The sequence below is a fragment of the Chamaea fasciata genome, unplaced genomic scaffold (genome assembly GCF_029207755.1).
Source record: "Chamaea fasciata isolate MVZ Bird 193981 ecotype frontalis unplaced genomic scaffold, bChaFas1.0.hap1 SCAF_1, whole genome shotgun sequence".
In the NCBI taxonomy this organism is placed as follows: domain Eukaryota; kingdom Metazoa; phylum Chordata; class Aves; order Passeriformes; family Sylviidae; genus Chamaea; species Chamaea fasciata.
In genome coordinates this window covers 106,980,411-106,999,531 of record NW_027094086.1, presented here as the reverse complement: position 1 = coordinate 106,999,531, position 19,121 = coordinate 106,980,411, and the positions used below count along the sequence as shown (strand labels likewise).

The following is a 19,121-nucleotide window of genomic DNA, read 5'->3' as shown; positions in this document are numbered from 1 at the left end:
ATAATGTTGAAGTGATAGTCCTGAGCTCTGATCTTTCTTGATTTATTATTTTCTCCTGCTCTTCCTTTGAATGGTGGATGGAGAAAGTAAGTTTAATGTACTAATATTTCCAAAGGGCTTTTGGAGAAAAAATAAAAGCTTTAAAAGGTTTTTAGGAACTTCAAGTATCTTCCATCATACTCTCTTGTGGAAATTGACATCAGGGACTTTGCTGATGCTTTTGAACACAAAATATTGAGTGACTTCTACCTTCCAGGCCAAATATGGTGGACGTTTAACCACGGATGAGCCAGAATGGCTCGACTGAGTTGGCACATAGAATGCAGCAGGTTTCACTCAGATGAATTTAGCTGAGGCTCAGAAATTTCCATGCTATGAGTAGGGGGACTAGGAAAGTCCAGCTATATGTTTGCAGGCGTCAGCTGAGAGATTTGTACATTGAAAGTGAGGTTCAGAAAAACTAGCTGGTATGTGGTCTTTGTTTCTTTTTCCTTTTGAAGAGTGAGTCGTGGGTGTAGCTCTGGGGTGTCCGAAGGGCAGAGTATCAGGGCACACCTTTGGTCAGAGACAGGTTAAAGCTTCACCCAGAGATTATAAAACACTCCTTTCTTACCCTTTTCAGTTTTGCCTGGCATTCAGCCTTCCCCCATCTCTCCCTGAGGCTGCTTGTTATACTGGCTAACTCTCCCCTTCCTTCATGCTGCTCCTTCTGCTAAGCATTTGCTGAAATCCAGCTCCCACCACGCCCCACGCTGGTGTCGGACAGGTGCTGCTCTGCCTCCCTCACTTAACCCGCTGGCCCATGCCAAAGCTCGAGAGCAGTCTTAGTAGCTCCAGTGCTTCTGCAGTCTTCTCCATTCTGATTCCCATTTTTAAACTTCCCTTTAGGTGCCCGCAGACTCTCTTTACCGTGGTTGCTTCTGGTATGCCATTCCCCTGCTGCTTTCCACAGGGACAGTGGCTGGTGCTGCAGGGCAGAGGATTTTGTAGCATAGCTTGGATATGCATTTCAAGCAACAGCAGTGCTGACTGCATGAGTGCATCACGTTCATGCTTTGTCAAGCAGACTAATCCTTGAGCTGAAAATTTCAGTTTAATATGCACCTCTGTACATGCAGATTAGCCCAGGGTTATTAGCTTTCTTATAGAGGAAACATTTTACATTAAAGAACATAATTGCTGAGCAAATATGTAAGGTATTTTGCAGTTGCTGTCGTCCAACCTAACCCTTGATTCTTGATTCTGGTAAAATACACACACAGCTATTTAACAACACAGCTCGTTCCATGTTGAGTGTCCTGCACACTTGAAAACTGCTTCTCAGACTGGGACCAGTATGACCTGGGCTTCAGCAACTTGGGGATGTTAAACACACTGAATAAGCTCTGCATTCATCAGGGTTTTCAGTGAGCAGTAAATGAGACTGTGCTGGAAGATTAACTCAGTGTTTTTCAGAATGGAACTTCAGAATGCATAAGAGGAGAATAGGGATTCACACTCCTCTCCTGATGTGTTGTCCTGCATGTCTGAGAGGTCAGAGAACTGTATTTAATGCACTGAGAATCTGAACATTTCTTTATTATTCAAAATGATTTCATAGGGGCTTTGCTACTTAAAAATATGACACTCCGAGGTATACTTTGTGCCTTTCAATGTTTGTCAAAGATGAAATTATCAGCCAACTCTGAGACTATTGTTCATCTCTTTTCAAAATATACCTGCTTCACCTTAGGTAAGTGAAATGGCCACAGCATCTACAAATTTCTCCCATGTTGCTTTGTATTTATCCTGGAAAAAGAATTTCTGATTACTGCAAATCCTGAAGTACAAGTCTTCTGTTGTTTAGGAACTTAAATGGAGGCAGTTAACACATTTTCAAATGGTCTTTAGATATCATGATTTCTTTAAATTTTGTGTTGAATTCAAAATGATTTTAAGGAGGTTTTAAGTTCCTGAGTACCCCAGAACTCTGATTCTCAGTTTTCTTTTACGGCAGGCTCAAAGATTTACTGGTGTAGGGCTGATAAATTGCCTTTATTTTCAGAAGGACATAAAATGAATTCCAAAGCAGGATCGTGCACCCTACACAGCAGAGAGAGACTTAAGAGTAGTTGCTGAGGTAGGGTGTGGAAACAGACTGGTGCCATGGGCATTGTTTGACTGATTGTAGCTTTGTGATTCTGTAGCTCTATACACGGCTGTGTTTCAAAGTCTTTGGCAAGACTCCTGCTGGTTTCATGGGCTCTTTGATCCAGCTAATTTTGAATAAAATATACTAGGAAAAAACCCTAAAAGCAATAAATGGAAAATGGGCATTTTTCCCACAGAAAACGGGGTATGTTTTATTTCCAAAATTTTTCTCAGAACCACTCTAGGTCTCCAAAGAATTATTTTTCAGTTGAAACAATTTTGCATTAATAAACTAACTCTTTTTAAACAAATACTATATTTCTACTTTATAAGTATTTTTTGGTTTTGCTTCTCTGGTGAGTTATTTTATTATTTTCTTTGTGTTATTTTTTGGTTTTCTTTTTTTGCAAAATACCAGAAAACGGCAAAAGAGAAAACCAAAAAGGAAGGGAAACTAGTAGGAACATGTAATCAAAAATGTGAAAATTAATGTTCGTTTTGGTGTTTGCTTTTTTTCCAAATGGCTCTGTGAAAATTCATTTTGCACAAAACTAATGTGGGTTGATCGAGTGCACGGGCAAACAAACCTGTTTTCTGTTAACAAAGTTGTCATATTGCACACAAAGATGAATAAAGCCAAACTCTCTGAGAGTCCAGAATGTCTCCCCATGGAGATTCACCACACACACATGAGAACTTGGTGGCTTTTAGCTCATGTGGATGGTGATCCCTTCTGTCATGAATATGAAAAGGCATAAAGGAGAGGTAGCTCTGCCAGTGTCAGCAGCTCATCCATGCTGAGCTGTGCTTGCTGAAGAGCTCTCCTGAGGGCTTTGGTTAATGGATGAAGATAGCATGGGCCAAGCTAGATGATGAATGCTTCTAGCTCTTCTTTTACCCTGTCTCCTCCCTCTCCCCAATCCGGTGCTTGACTAACTGAGTAGTTCCTGAATGGACTGCAGACTAAGCACTTACATCCATTTTCAAGTGAATTGTCACTGATACTGGTTTGCCTTGACCAGCCAGAGTTAGTAAGGAGTTTGGCCAGTTGGGCATCAGCAGCAGGTGTCTAGGGCAGTGCTGCCAGTCCTCCCAGGACACGATCCTTCTTTTTCATCCCAGCTCTCAGCTCTGCCTCTTCCAGGGGAGAGGGTGAGTTGCATTTAGGATGCTGCCCTCTGATCCTCAGCACCAGCCTCCCACAAGATTTTGTTCAGCTGAAGTGATGCACTTCTCTCTTGTCCTCTAGATTGCAGTTTTGGAGGAAATACATACAACAGCTCCATGAAATGGCACCTCCCCAGCAATCCCTGTGTTACATACCAGTGCCAGGTAAGGATGTCATAAAAATCGTGCTAATTGAGTTGTAAGCTTTTCCCAGGAAATCCTGAGCCTTCATTTATCCAATCCAAATAACCTGAAATAAAATTTTATGCCCAAAGCACAATATGGACTTTGCATTTAAAGTAATTTAAATCCACTCAGATGCAGCCAGCTATAACCAAATATTCAGAAGTATAGATTTTAAATGATTTGAGTACCCCAATACCCAAACTTTGCTGAAGGAAAGGTACACAGCCATGCCATTTCCTGCTGTCTTGACCTTAAAGTAAGTCCTCTTTTCTTCAGCATTCTAAGCCTTTTGTGAGATACAAATTATTTTAGTAATTGGACACTTCTGTGTGTATGTGTCCATTGGTTTTACCTTTCTTTAAGGAAAACCAACAACCAAATCTTTTTTCGTGGGCTCCTGCACTGCATTGTTAACACAATGGTATTTTTGGTAGCTTGGCTATTTGCAACCATAGCATTTTCAAGATTGTTGCTTGTCAGGCCCAAACCAAGTAATTATGTAGGCAGTTTTAGCTTATGTTTGCAAATAGGTCTGCCATTTTTGCTGACAATTTGATCTGGTTTTAATAGTAACACTCAGGCAGCTACTAAGAATGGCAGTTGGAAGGAGAAGATTAGTGAGTATGAAGAGCTTCTGCTAAGAGGAGAAGAGAGTTTCAAGGTTTTTTTTTCTCTTTTTCCATAACATTTCTGCTCTGTGACACCAACTCATTTTTGAGAATAAGTGCACTGAGATAACTGAAGCTGGAGTAGTATTCTGCTCTTAATACTGCTCTGAGTATTCTTACACTTAATGAAAAGAAACTCACTACATGAATATAGATATGTTGCATGAAATTGTCGGTTCTTTATTGCCTGTTTCAATGTCTAAATGCAAAACTGGGTGATCCTGTTTACCTTAGATTCACACATTTAAAAAACAATTCTGCCTTGCTTCAAACAGCTGTAAGCAGAAAAAAAAAAGGTAGCAGCTTTTATGCATAGACCCTCACACCCAGGTTTGTTCAGGACTCTTGACTTCTCAAATAAGTACAGGAAATGTTAATTTACTAATACTTATCAGGCAAAATATCAAAGATAAGCGTCTCTCCTCTACAGAACAAGATGCTTTCATCTGTTTTCTAAGTCTGTTTTCCTCCAATAGGAGAGGGAGGAGAAGGTCTTGTGTCTGGCCTGTTTTCACCAGAGCTTCATGGCAGATTACCGAGGTTAAGGATTCCTGATAAAGTAGGATTCCTTTCCCTAAGAGGATGCTTGGTCTTTTTACCCTGATGCATTTTAAAGCAAATCCCATGTCTGGAGTCAGGGAGACTGAAGTGGGTCTTTTGACTGTGGATTAACCTGAATCCTGATATACTAGGCAGCAGGTACAGAAAGAAAAGTAGTTTTGAAATCCGGTGCTTTGTGGCATGTGCTGGGCTTTAATTCTACTGACAGTAATTGTGAATTTTTACTTGTTAAAGCTACCACAATGCTAACAATGAATGTGTCTAATCTGCTTCGTTTCCAGGAAGGAGTGATAGTAGAATCAGAAGTACAGTGTGTTGTTCATTGCAAAAACCCTTCCAAACTCAGGGGAATGTGTTGTCCTGTGTGTCCAGGTGAGATTTCATGGTTAAGATGCTGTTCTACATGTGCAACTGTATATCTAATGATACCATCATCACCTAGGAGGCTGCTTTCTCTGTTATACTCAACAAGTTACTAAAATGTGGGCTGGTGACTCACAATGAACAAAACGACACAAGATTTATTTAATGGTTTAGTAGAGGATATGCAGGCCAGGGGATACATAGGCAATATCCTGTGCTAATATTCACAGGTGTGTTTATGTCCTTTTTTTTTGTAAGGTGGGTTTGCATAACTGATGACCATGATTTTGTTAGGAGGGGAAGGACAAGAGTAAACGTAAAAAAGGAGATTAACTTTTTGAAGGGGAGTGAGAATGAGTTGGCTTTGTTAAGCACAGTGGCAAATTATCATGGTTTTTTAGGTTTATTTGATTTTATCAGAGATTTTGAAGGTAAGCACTGCTCCAGTTGTGATATAATGGATTTATTATGTTTTGATTTGTTATAATATCTGCTAATATCTAAAATAGACTCAGGGAGTAAGGATGAATTATTAAAAAGCAAACAGCCTAAACAACTGTTTTAAAGGCACTTCTAATGGGAGACTTAGCCTAGCCTCAACTTCATTTTTGCAAATCTATCTCCTGTAGAAGGATGTTTTCTTCCCCACTCCGCCTCCCCCAAAGACATGTAGGGATTCTCAAGGATTTGTTCAGGATTTTGATGTGATTTTTTTTTCTTCTGAAGTGATCGTCTCTCCACAGCTACCTGAAAGGAGGCTTTAGCAAGGTGGGGATTGGTCTTCCCAGGCAGCCAGTCACAGGACACGAGGACACAGTCTCAAGCTTTTCCAGGGAAGGTTCAGTCTCCTCTGATGACATCAGGAGGAATGTCAGCATGGAAAGGGTTGTTAAGCTTGTAATGGGCTGCCCAGCGTGTTGGAGTCACTATCCCTGAAGATGTTCAAGAAATGACTGGATGTGGCACTTAGTGCCATGGTCTACTTGACTAGCTAGTAATCAGTCAAAGGCTGGATTTGATACCTTGGAAGTCTTTTCCAACTGAAACAATTCCATGATTCTGTACGGAGAGGATGGTACAATTTACTTCTCATATTGTTGTATAGTGTGGCGTGTTAGGGAGAAAACTTAGCATTGTATCTTGAGTTAAACTTATTCAAATTCTGTTTTCCAGGTTGTGTATTTGAAGGGAGACTTTACAATGAAGGAGAAGAATTTAGGCCTGAAGGAAATAAATGCACCAAGTGCTCTTGTATTGTAAGTATTTGCCTTTTGGCATTGTATCTCCCTGTATGAACTTCAAAAGGCATGTCATTATTGCCATAACAAAGCAAAAAATACAAGGAATCCAACACTATTATGCCTTCTTCTCTTGGAATTCAGGTCTCTGTTGAAGAATTTATGGCATTAATACATTCTATCACTCACATTTTGAGTTTATAATCTTTTCTGTGACCTTACACTGTATGTAGTTGGAGCAGGTTACTTGGGAGAGGGCTGATATGTTGAATTAGTGATGCCTTTTTTGTGATAGGATCATATAAGAAGAGACAGAAATCTTTTTGGCCTTCATTTATTGATTAGCGTTTATTACATGCTTCCTTAAGCCAAACTTTTCCAAGGATTCCTTTCAGCTATATGCAGCAAGGGCCTTTGCTCTGAAATACTGAGTGAACGAATGAGGGTTGCCTCCTGAGGCTGTCCCAGGTGAATTTTTGGCTTGACGCTTGATGAAAAGGTCATATCCTGGATTTTACTCTTGACTAGCAACAATTTAGAGAGGAAGTAATAACTGCATCCTTTGAGTAATGAGTGCAGGCTTCTTTTTCACTTCAATTAAGTTAAAAGATAATGCTGTATGAGTTGGGGCAGATAACTTTGGCTTCCTTTCTGTAATCTGTGAGATGAGTAAAACACAAAGTTCAAATCTCTGCTTTTGTTGCAATTTGTGGACTGGTTATCAGCAGAATATGTAAGACTTTACATTTCACTAGAATGCCAAGAAATTAGTCAGTACCAGATGCTGTTCTCCTGCATCATGAAAATAAAAAAAGGAGGAGAGAAAGATAGACTTCAAAAATAATGTATCTTTACACATACACACACATTTAATGAAGCTGCTGCAGAGTACTTGAACTGTTCTGTGGGAAAAAACCCTGGTAATCTGCAAAATTAATTTACATTAAGTCATCACTGCTCCTGTGGAGATCAAGTTGCTCAGGGTTTTTAAGTTTTAATCCTGTAATAATGAAAACATGCTGTCACACGTGTCACACTGATATATGCCCTGGGCTCGTGCTCTGCTGAATGCCTTCAGTCCCAGGCTGAGGACTCTCTCTGTTCTTGGTGGGTCCTCCTCTCACTTCACTGTAAAGCAGTAGCTTTACACTCTGGCTTTTCTTAGTTATGTTCCTCAGGGTAAGGCAGATCTGAATAGTTGAGAAGTCTGTGGAGACATGTGGGTTCTGCTTTGCTCTTTTGTAAGTACTGTACAGATACTGTCTATTGCCCAGCTATTGGTGTGCCAACATCTCCTTGATCAACTTTCCTTTGTTCTCTGACTATCAAAAGCTTCTGTGCTGAGAAGAGCATTGGAGGGAGATACCTGGGGAGACCAGTGTAAAGAAGTAGAGAAATAGTGTCACATCTGGAGGTTTGACCTTAAAAGTTTCCAATCTCTTGGTTAGAGAAGGAAATGCATCAACTATTGAGAGTAAGAAGTTTAAAGTCATTTAACTATCCCATCCAGGAAAGACAGCATGATTGTTTGGGATGTTAATGACATCTATTTTAAATGTCCAACTCTCAGTCTGAATCTCTCTGACAGCTAATAAAGTGCCATCTATGTGTAAGCCACACCAGACCTCCCTTCCTTCTCTCTGCAGGGCCTTTTTTACCCTCTTGCCTGTTTCCCCCAGAAACGGAGCCAATACCTATGTGATTTAAATTTGAAGTAAATAAAGGGAGCATCCTCAGGGCTGTGACAGCAGTTTGCTGCCTGTTTTGCATCCATTCCCTTTTGGGAATGGGTTCTCAGTGAATCTCTTATCTAAGCAGTTGGTGGATGGATGTCTTATTTGAAGATACCTATCTAGTCATGCAAAGTAATGGAAACAGGCTTGTATGTGATATGCTGTAATTTCTGCAGGCTTTAACAGATGGAGGGAAGCTCTTCAACCCAAGTTAGATTTCTTCTGGGATTTCAGTCTTCTGTGGAAACTTGGCATAGGAAGTAGCACAAACTGTTGCTAAGGTATTTTGGGGACCTGTGTATAAGGATTCCAGCTACTATCACTTCAGGGTGATTTCTGCATTTCTTGGGAGCAAGCTCTTCAAATGATGGATGATTCTGATTCCACAGGCCATAATTGTCCCAGGGGTAGCTCAAACTTGGGACTGCAGATGCCATTGAACAGGAAGACAGTAAAGAGGTATGGCTGTGGTTTGTTTTCCTGGAGAGATGTAGGGTTGATCGGCAGTCCCTAAATGTATTAAAATGAGGAATTATTTAAATGAAGTATTTTTATTGTTGCAAAATGATGCACCCAGAGGTAAGTACCCATCTTGAGATTTGGACTGTGGGAACACATTTTGGGACAGCACTTTGGTAGTTCAGGTTTGTGGTATTATCAGCTCCAAATGGTGCCTACTAGATACTACTGAGCTCCCAAAGAATGTGAGATGGCTGTTGCTTGTTTATTAATTTTTAACACATTGTTTGTGTAAGTGAGGGCAAAACTGGGATCTTGGGAGCTGGGGGTCCCCATCTTGATGGAGCAGGCTGGCCAGTTGCAGGGCTTCCTATGTGTTCCATGGCCCTGAAGGTCAGAGAAAGACACGGCATGGCTACAGCTGGGCAATTCACTTGGTCCTCACCTACCTGGTGCTCATCTCATTAATATGGTTCCCGTTTAACACCACTTGTGGTCCTAGCTATCATCTATTGAAAGCCATTCCTAATGCACCAGCCTCATTTCATGGAGGTCAGTGAAACAAGCCATTAACTAATAACTTTTGGGTTGTTCCCGAGCCAGGCCGTGCTTGCGGCGGCGAGGCAGAGATGAAAGCCCTGTATTCCATTACCCCTCTCCTAAGTGAGCTGCTCCTTGGGGCGACTAAGATTTCTTGCTGAAAATGAGAATGTATCACCTCTCACTCAATGCATATTGCCTGTCAGGAGTGAACGAGCTGGCTTTTAATGACTCAGTTTCTCTGGGGAGAGGCATTTGTGTAGGAAAGGTGGATGGGATAATAGGGATCTCCTCGCACCCTGGCTGAAACCCAGCTGTCTCGCAGTAATTCATCTGTCTGGCTTGTTCCTGCTTTTCGTGATAGGCCAGTGGCCTGTTCTAGAGAAACCCTGGCTGTTTTCCCTACCATAAGCACCTACTTAAATGAAGGACTGGCTTCTTTAATCAAGTGTTATTTCTCAGATACTACTTTTATGAGGTCGAGAGTGTGTTTCTGCTTGCACAGTAAGAGCACTTGGCTTACATGTTTCCTTTCCTACAGCCTGCATTAAAATAGTCAGACTGCGATTATCGTAAATGTTTTAATTTTCTCCTTTGATGTAGCACGTTTGGGAAAAAAAAAATGTGGAGGGGGAAGGAGACAGAGCCAGGGAGGGAGGAGAGGAGGTTTGGCAGGAAAGTGACCTTGCGTGAGAGCGGTAACCATGGAGAAGCTTATCTTTAGGTGGTAGTATCCAAACTCATAAGTAGCCCCTTTTGAGTGCTTTGAGCGCTGTTACCCAGACCGTGGGCGCTGCGCGTTCCGGCATGTGAAGCATGCGGCCGTGCGAGGCAGCGCCACGCTGGGAGCGCACAGCCCCGGGGAGACGCCGCGGCCCCGGGCCCGCCTCGCTCCACACCCCTGCGGGGAGAAGGGAAGCGGACCTGCTTGGGAAAAGGAGGCTGGGTTATGGCGTTGCTGCGGTGGTTGAGAGCTGGGAGTGGGAAAGGTTGCGCTGTCTCTCTATCCTGCAGAGAGACATGTCCCGGGGACGACCGTGAGCAGGATGGTTGTGTGTGTTTGGTCCCTGAAGAGCATCGTTTCACAAAAGCAATTCTGTCCTCTTAGCTGCTCTTCCAAAATGATTTGGAAGAAATAAAACCCAAATGGCTGGAAGCAGAGCACAGGGATTGAAGGTTCTTGGAGAGTTGAGTCAAAAAGGAGCCTCTGCTCAATCTCCTTTGCATCATCAGCGGCTTTTAAACCACTGCTCAGAGGGGTTCAAGATGTGACCAGCTACTGGTCTGCAGGTGCACTTGTGGGTGTGTGCATGCAGGAAATGTCTTGTCACTTATATTCCTGAGTGCTAGGATACAAATACTGAATAATAAAAGTTTTGCACAAAGAAAAGGAAATCACAACGGCAGAATCTGTTTCTAAATCAATGAGTAACAGACGTTTCAACTGTGATAAGTAATGAGAAACTACATATGTAAATGTTTCGGATGCTGAGGGTGGAATTAATCTTGTCTAGCTGCAGCTACTCAGAAGTAATGCGTCTGATCTGAACTACTTATCTGGGCTCCTCTTCAGTTAATTCAGAGAGAGGTGGGATGGATTACTCTCTGCAGATGCTTATCTTCCTCCACTAACTAGAGGGGGAGCCTACCCAGCTCCTGGCCTCAGAGATGGCTGAAGATAGCCAAGACCGATCCTGCCCCTGCAGTCAGCTGGGTGATTAAGCACCCTGATACTGCTTTAAAGGCTTGGCTTTAACAGATATTGGGAGCTGCTGGAATACATTCCCACCACAAAGGGCAGTGGGGGAGGTACGCCAGTCTACTGGGAAACTCAGGGGAATGCGCAATTAAATGTATCCTCAGTGAAGGCTGAGGATAATTCAAATTTCCATCCTTAATGCAGTGCCAAATGCTGATCTTCCCAATTTTCCATGTATTTCAGCTGCTTTGATTCAGCTCCAAACTGCAGCAGACACTGTCTGCCCTTACTCTGGGGCTAAGAAACAGAGACAAGGAGTTTAGTGAGGGGTGGAAAAGCAGTGAGTTGGTTTTTTGGTAGGAGCAGTGTTCACATCTTCAAAGTTAGTGACATTAGAAAAGTGGTTGGTTTATGTGTGGATGCAAATGGAGACCAGGGAGGGCTCAGAAATGGGATGTGGAGGGTTGGTCACTGTGTCTCTATGGGGACACCCCATAATTTTGTCTGCAGATTTTTTTGCAAGGCGAGAAAGTTTGGCTTTCCCAGTAGCCTAATAAAAAAACAGTCCTGCAGGTAGGTGAAGTGTGCTTGTGGAGGTGGGTATGGAAGGGCAAGGACTTGGTATGTGCTGAACTTCAGTGAGAAAAATAATGCAGCATGGAGACAGAGGCATTCTGTTATTTATATTTTCTTTATCTGATTTTCTTCAGGCTTCAAAAAGTATACCTACTTTCATGGGGATTGTACACTACCTGGGCCATGTCTAAAATATTAAATTCCTTTAATTTTGGACATACCAGTGTTTTAAAAAAAGGACATTTAAAAAGAAAAGGTTAGAAACAATGTGCTTTTTCTTTTATCAATATGCATAGCCATTTTTAATACTTTTTCTGATTTCTCTCAAAAAATATGTCTCTGAGGAAAAGTTAAAGATTCTTTTAATAAGAGTCAAGAAGCAAAGTTAAAAATAAAAACTATTCACATTATTTCTGAAATAGAAGTAAACTCTGGCATAGCAGTGCAAGTGGGCAGGATTCAGTGGAGTTATTTGGTGTAAATAACTTTTATTCATAAGCACTTCAGATCTTAGAATTTGGGATGCATTTTTCTCTGTCAAGGTCTTATTTCCTCCCTCTGTGGATATTTGACTTTCATCCTACATCTCTCCTAACTGCAGAGCTTCCTAGCTCACCTGCTCAGAGTGTGTTCCCAGCTCAGGCTGCAGAAACCCTTCATCATACTTTTAATTTTTGTGAGGATCAAATGAGTCTTTCTGTGCAGCCACAGACTGTGCCCTGTTTGGGTACATTCCCATTGAGCAGTGCCCTGAAGGTCTAGATTACTCCTTAAGGATCATGGGCTCTCACAGCCTCTTTCTCGTATCCCTTCCTTCCACTCTTCCTTGGAGCCTTTTTTCTCGCCCCTCCTACTCTTCAGGGTTCAGTTCAAATTTGCCTTCCATGCTTCAGCATGGTCCCTGTTCCTCCAGCTTTTCTTCCTTGTCCATCATTTCATACAGGTAGCACTATCCAGTTACTATTTCTGGGATGGCATGTATGGGCAGCAGTAGAAGATGAGTGCCTGTTGTGCTTTATATTCTATGGACATGTATTCTGTCCTGATAGAAACAAATCTGGAAAAAGAACGTAAAGAAAGATGAAAGCATGATTTAGCAGATTTCTGTGGGGAACCTTTCCTGTTAGAAAAGGAGGGTGGAAATGCTGAGAAATTGGAGGAAGGTGCTCTATTTAAAGCTCTTGTTTAGACAGAGACTGTCTTTTCAGTTTTATAATCAAAGATGGTATTGTGATAATGAATGAATGAAGTGATACTAGAAGCCATGAAAGACTTAAAACTTCTTGGGTACCTGAATGGCCCAAATGAACGCTGATTAACAATACCCCTGAACGGGACATTGCAGAACAGAGAAAAAGTGTCCAGGACTTCTTGTCATTTAAAAGAAATAAATCCACAAAGCAGGGTGGATTTTGCATTCCTAAAGCATATAAAGAAAATAATAATGCTGTCTGACCACTTTTAAATGGTGATAATAAGGGCTTATACCACAAGTGTGCGTTGCTGTTGTTCTGACAGAAAAGGAACACAGCTTATGCTGTCAGGTGTCTGTCCCCTCTTAAACTTCTCCTAATTAACAGGCTGAGATTGATTATTCTTACTGACAAAGAAGAATTAACTACACTGAGCTTCAGCAATAAAGGAGAGCTGTTAACAGGCAGCTTCTGATGAGGGGACTATTTTTTATTGGCATTGGGGTGCAATGAGGAGTGCAAACATCTCTGCTTTAACTCACTCCTTGCAAAGGCAAGGATCTATCTTAGAGTAAAAGCAGTGAGATGGCAGAAAACAAAGAACCTGGTTAAAGTAAGCAAACAAACAAGCAAAAAAAGAAACTGCTGTCCTTCAGGGGATGAAAGGGTTGCACGTGGTTCCAGAAGTGCCCAGTGAAGACAAAGGTTTTATGAGAGAGGCTGTAGCACTTCTTGTAAGTGGCTTCAAATGGGAATGCGTGTGGCATCTCATGGGAACGCTTGTGTGCAGAATTGATTTGGGTCTAAAAGATTCCCACAAATTGTGGTAGGAAGCAGTAAAAGCAATAGCTTGTCAATTAACAGTGCCTTTGTTTGCCAAACATTTTATGGAGAGTCCAAGACCCTTTTGGCTGGTGGTACAATGAAGGAAAGGCTGAAAGGAGTAGGAGTGCTTGGTTTTCATGTTTGTCATCCTTTCATCCTTTAAATAAACTTGGATGTTGCAGATTTGGGCTTGTTATCAGATAACAATAGTTAATGATTTTAAACTTGCATACAGCCTTAGACAAGATGGTTTAATATACACAGTCCTGGTAAATGAATTTGTACAAGAGCTTAATTAACTTAATTAACACCTACTTGTTTTCCTTTCTCTGATTTTCATAAGCAAAAAATAAAGTATTGGGGACAATATATTGTTACATGTGGGCCTTTAGGTTTTATCATAGAATCATAGAATGTTGGGGGTTAGAATAGACCTTAAAGGTCATTTAGTCCTATCTCCTCTCCCACTAGAAGAGGTTGCTCAAGACCTTATGCAACCTAGTTTTGAAAGAAAATGAACATTAGCTCAGCTGGTTAGAGCATGATGCTAATAACAGCAAGGTTGTGGGTTTGATTCCTGTATGGGCTATTCACTTAAGAGCTGGACTCAATTATCCTTTTGTGCCCCTTCCAACTCAGAATCTTCTGAAATTCTGTGATTTTCCACCCCTCTTTCTTAAGTCTCCTTGCGTCACTTTGGGTATTGAATTATTTTAGTTAATCATGTTGTTGTTGTTGACATTGTTCATATTTAATATATTTTGCAGAAGACGTAAAGTAAAGCTTGGGATCAATACGTTTGAATTGCTGTTGAGCTCTAGTGTGGTTGCCGAATTCCATTTTGACTTAATATCGCTGCCTAAATTCTCCTTGCTCTTTCTACTGCATCCTATGGCATTGTTTTTGTTCTCTGTCCTTGAAGCATTTTGTGTTGATAAGGGAGTAAGTTTCCAGCTCTAACTGATAAACTAGTCTCCAGCTGGGAAATGTGATAAAGTAACATTTTTAAAAACAAACCAGTCGTATTGAAAGGATAGCTAAAAAAGCTCCTTGGATTCCATCAACTTTTTAAATGTTAGCAAAAATACTTACTGCTTTTGCCTTATTTAGTGATTGGAGACAAACACATTGGATAGTCAAGGAGAGTAAAATGATACCCAGCAAATTATTTTCAGGATTGTGACAGGCTGTAACTTTTTCATACAGTGCATCCTGTTAGGCTGAGAGCAGAATAGGCAGAATAATTCATTGGCTGTCAAAATAGACATGGGAAACAGAAAAGGAAAAAAAAAATAGAGTGCTTTGAGACATGACAGTGATTTACTCCCTCTGGTTTAACCTGTCAGAAATAGAATGTGACTAGCTGCCAAACTATCAACATCCTTGGCACTCTGCTGTGGGTACATCAATGTGAAGCAAAGTTGCAGAAATCCTTGCAGGCAGAAAAGGGTCAGGAGTGGGACGTAAACACCCAGCTTCCGGTGTGGGTGGCTGAATATGAAAGGTGATGCCTTAAAAATGCTTTCTAACTCTAGGTATAGAAATTGCCTGAATGTCTTAGCTTTCTTCCAGGAAGTTCCACTCCCACGGTACCTAAACTTCTGTCCCAAACATGACTAGAACACCATTAAACTTAACAACTACAAGGTTCATTGAAAACCCAAGAAATTTTCAGCTCTGTGCCAGAAGCTTTGTAACGAAGCATTGAGATTTTCTACAGAAAGCAGATGTGTGTGTGCATGTGCTGGTTTTTTTGTTTTTTTGTTTTTTTTTAAACTGGAGTTACTGGCATTACTTGTTATTTTGTGCTAAAATCGTTGGCATGGAAATTTATTGCCCCTACTTGGGTGTCAGAGTTGATGCAATTGAAAGACCAGATTTCCAGACTCAGATCTCATGTTTGAGGCATTGGAACCCAAAAGGATTTGAGTAGCTTGCGTGCTTTGTATGGTTCCTTTTCCCTTTTTTCTTCTCCCGTACACAGCACCAGGAATTTTCTGAGAGCAGGACAGAAGCTAATGTGCTTTTGCCAATAGAATCCTTCTTCACAGGAAAAAAACAGAGCCAGTCTCAACTCTGAGAGCATAACAATGAGGAGAGTCCTGTTCCTTTTACTACACTCTGCCTTGCACCCAGATATTCAATATGCTCAACAAAAATTTGAAAATGAGTTAATGCATGTGAAAATAATTAACTGCAAGAAGTGCAAGGATTTTCTGCTTTTCAGTGCTCTGTCTGTTCTCTGCCCTCTCTCCTAGGGGCAGCATTACTTTCCTTCTCCTGGATGCAGCTGAATAGCAGTTCTTCCTAGCAGTCTCAGTTGCTGATGTACTATTTATTCTTTCAGCAGCCAGCTGAACTGCCCTGCTCCCTGTCTTCTGAGGTCAGTTTTTTAAATTCCCAAAGGTTCTTGCAATTACCATTCCTCCCCCATCTAGGTTTTTTAGTGCTGCACTTAAGCAAGTATGTGTATGTCTGGGATGATACGGGGAGGGAAAATCCTATGTTTATTATATCTTCTACTCTCCACTGCTTATTGTAGTTGACAGGCACATGTAAAATCTCTTATCAGTCGTACTTGCACAGCATCTGCTACTGTGACTTTGTCTTTTTGACTGTGAGCCTGATTCTAACTTTGTGAGCATTTTATAAAGTAGCTAAGTGGGGAAAGAGCCCATAAAAGTTGACACCTGGTGGAAACCAAGCCAGGGAGGCATTTTCTTTCCTCGTAGTGGTGTTACATTCCTTGTGGTCTGTAGTAATAGCTCTGCCTCCTGAAGTATGGGTTGTGGGGTTTTACTCCATGTTCAAATTGCCATTGCTTGAAGCTTTAGCATTTGTGGTATTTGGAGGACACATTTTGGCTTCCTGAGTATTCAGTGCAGCAGAGGTAACAGCAAGTGATTATAGAAAATGAGGAGTAAGTTGCAGGCTAGTTTGAGGAAGGAGGGAGATGAAGAGAGAAGAAACACACTTGTACATCAACAGAAGTATCATCAACCTGTGTAACACATTTACTGTCATTCTCCTGAGAACAGTAATTTGCAGTGTTTCGCTGAGCCACATGAGGCTAATGAGGATACTATTAATGTATCTAAAGGTACTTTTAATATGACGAAAGGTACTTTTTGCAGTTTTCCTAATGAATGCTTGTTTCTAATTCTAAATATCTTATCCCCGTGCCTCTCATTGCTGACAGTCTCTGGGAAATCCTTTATCTCAGGCTTTCTTCAAACTTACGGAAAGGTGGCGAAGTTCCCAAAGAAAACTTGGATTTGACTTCCTTGTTCTCTGATACTGCTCTTCAGACTTCAGTGCGTAGCCTGGTATAATCTGATTGTAATAAATTTTTGATTCCTTGTCTGATTTTTCTTGTAGGGCAATGGGTCCCAGAGAGCATGTTCCCTTCTTAGTCCGTATGTAACAAGGTTTAGCAGAAGGGCGCCAAGTCATGCCTAGGGAATAATTTTGTCTTTCATGATGTGGGGGTTGCAAAATAATGTGCTCTAAGGGAGCAAGCAGGGCTCTAACTGGCTGGCACCCTGGAACTGCCACAGAAAACAAAGGTGCTAGCTTGCCCATGAAAACCCAGGGGTATCCAAACAGTACAGAGATTAAAATCTATAATTTCCAGCTCCCCACAAAATCCTTCATCTCTCCTTCATTTTGAAGTCTATCTTTTTCTAAATACGTACATTTATTAAGGTGGGGAAGCATGCATAACAGATATCCTGGAAGTGGGCAGATGAAAGCAAAGGCAAAAAAGGAATTAATAATTTCTGATGTACAGGATTTATAAGGTATTTGTGCTCTTGCAAACAAAGTAAACTAGTCATGATGGGAGTTGGAGCTTTAAGTCAGTATCATAAAAATAATTCTAAAATCTCATTTGAAGTTCATATCAACTTGGATCAGATAGCAGATTTCTCCTAGGGATGACACTTGCCCACAGAAAGGAAAACTAAAATAAAACATAGCATACCACACATGCCTAGTCAGAATAGCCTGAAATATTCATATCTGGAATGCCAACAAACATATTTGTGGTTCAACTACAGAATAAATAACAATTTAATACTATTAATTAAAAATTATTTAAGCACCCAATCTCTGGGTAGTGTATAATATGAAATGTTTTAAACTGTTCTTCCCCATTTCCCCAGCGCTGAACAGGAATTTGGAGAAAATCTAGTCTTCTATAATAGCTTTCAAAATTACTGGTTTAATAAATCAGAACCAATATGTTGAAAATGTGTAGGAGTTTGACAATTTGTCTTCAACAGCCATAATACCAGAATGAGGATGTGTCAGCCCTATGAAATATTATCAAGATGTTTCTTTGAAGTCTGTTGACAGAAATGAAAGTTGCTGGAGTTTTTTTTAGCATTCAGGGTTTCAGCATTTCAGTGCAGGAAGGAGAGCAATGAAAAGAAATAGGATGGAAATTTTCAAACATGATAACTTATGATTGTGCTCTTAGTTTTGAATTTGGCTCCAAAATCTGCATGTCTTCAAATAAGACAGTGCTGAATTCCACCACCTCATTCTCAAGTGAGAAAGTCTCAACAGCACTGGCTTTGAAATGCTGGCACTTAGAGAAGAAGTTTCTTCTAGTCCTTTTAAACCAAATTTCATTTAGACTCCATGTCTCCTCCTTTTATCTGAATTAAACAATGCTGAACTTAAAAAGTTACAAATATTTAAAAGAATGTGGTTTTCCATGATAAAATTGAGATAACTTTGTTCATAAAAATGGAATCCAGGAGCTGGGTTGGATAAAAATGAGGAACTAATTATGTCCACTGCATAATTTTATCACCTATTGCTAGTGCTCTGTCATAACAGCAGACTGCTGTCTTTGGAGATGACTATGTGCTATCTCTAAATTTTGAAGAACAAACTGTTTTTTGTATAGTCCCACACAGCCCATGATTTCCTGGTTTAATTAGGTTCATTTCAGTAGTGCTAACTCAGAGACAGATTGAGTCCTACATTTTGTAACTTACTGTTTTGATACTCAAGGGCAAATACTGGCAAGCTTTACCTTAACATCCTGCATAAAGGCTTGGAGGCCAAATGGAAAGTTTCGTCTAAATGGATTGTTTTGCCATATCGAGAAAAAGGGATTGGGGGGGGGGGGGAGAGGGGGGGAGGGGAGTGGTGGCCGTGGGGAGAAGGCATTAATTTTTTTTTTCTTTTGTTCGTTTGTTCTTTCGTTTTCTTGTTCTTTTGCTCATTCTTTTGTTCTCTTGCACTTTCTTGGAGCACCCCCAGTGGCATGGGAAAAGCAGAATGTGCGTGGGTCCCTCTGCCTCTGCACACGTGTGTGTACATTTGTGTCTCGCACGTCTGGGGCTGCCGCTGCTGCTGCGTGCCCACGCGTGAGCATGTTTGTGCGAGGGCATGCACCTGTGCGCACGGCCCTCGGTGCCCTTGGCCGCGTGTCCCAGGGGTCCCCATGTCCCTGGATCCTGGTGTCCCGTGGGATCCCCGTGTCCCCGCGGGTCCCGCGCCCCTCTGTGGTTGCCTGCGCGTTCCCGCCCCGCCGCCGGGCGGCGCTGCCGGGCGCGGCCCCGTCGGGCCCGCGGGGTCGCGGCGCTGTTGCCCAGCGCCACCTGGCGGCCGCGGGAGGGCAGAGCCCCGCTCCGCCGTCCCGGTGCCTTTCCAAAGGGTCACCTCTCAAAATACCGCATGGAAACCTGCTTGGGATGGCAGATTTTGTGAAAAAGACCAGAAGCCATAAAGTGAGAATGCGGTCAGAGAGGCGAAGCCTGTTGGGTGAA

The 19,121-nt window shown here is 41.6% G+C and overlaps 1 protein-coding gene across 3 annotated transcripts in view; it reads left to right on the top strand.

Moving 5' to 3' along the window:
* Positions 1 to 19,121, top strand: part of BMPER (BMP binding endothelial regulator) — a 147,960-nt gene that overhangs the window by 33,520 nt on the left and 95,319 nt on the right. For all 3 annotated transcript variants that reach the window (XM_066192400.1, XM_066192396.1, XM_066192401.1), the window contains 3 exons: positions 3,380 to 3,462; positions 4,994 to 5,084; positions 6,249 to 6,331. In XM_066192400.1, coding sequence (XP_066048497.1) covers positions 3,380 to 3,462; positions 4,994 to 5,084; positions 6,249 to 6,331 — 257 coding nt within the window. The remainder of the gene's footprint in view (positions 1 to 3,379; positions 3,463 to 4,993; positions 5,085 to 6,248; positions 6,332 to 19,121) is intronic.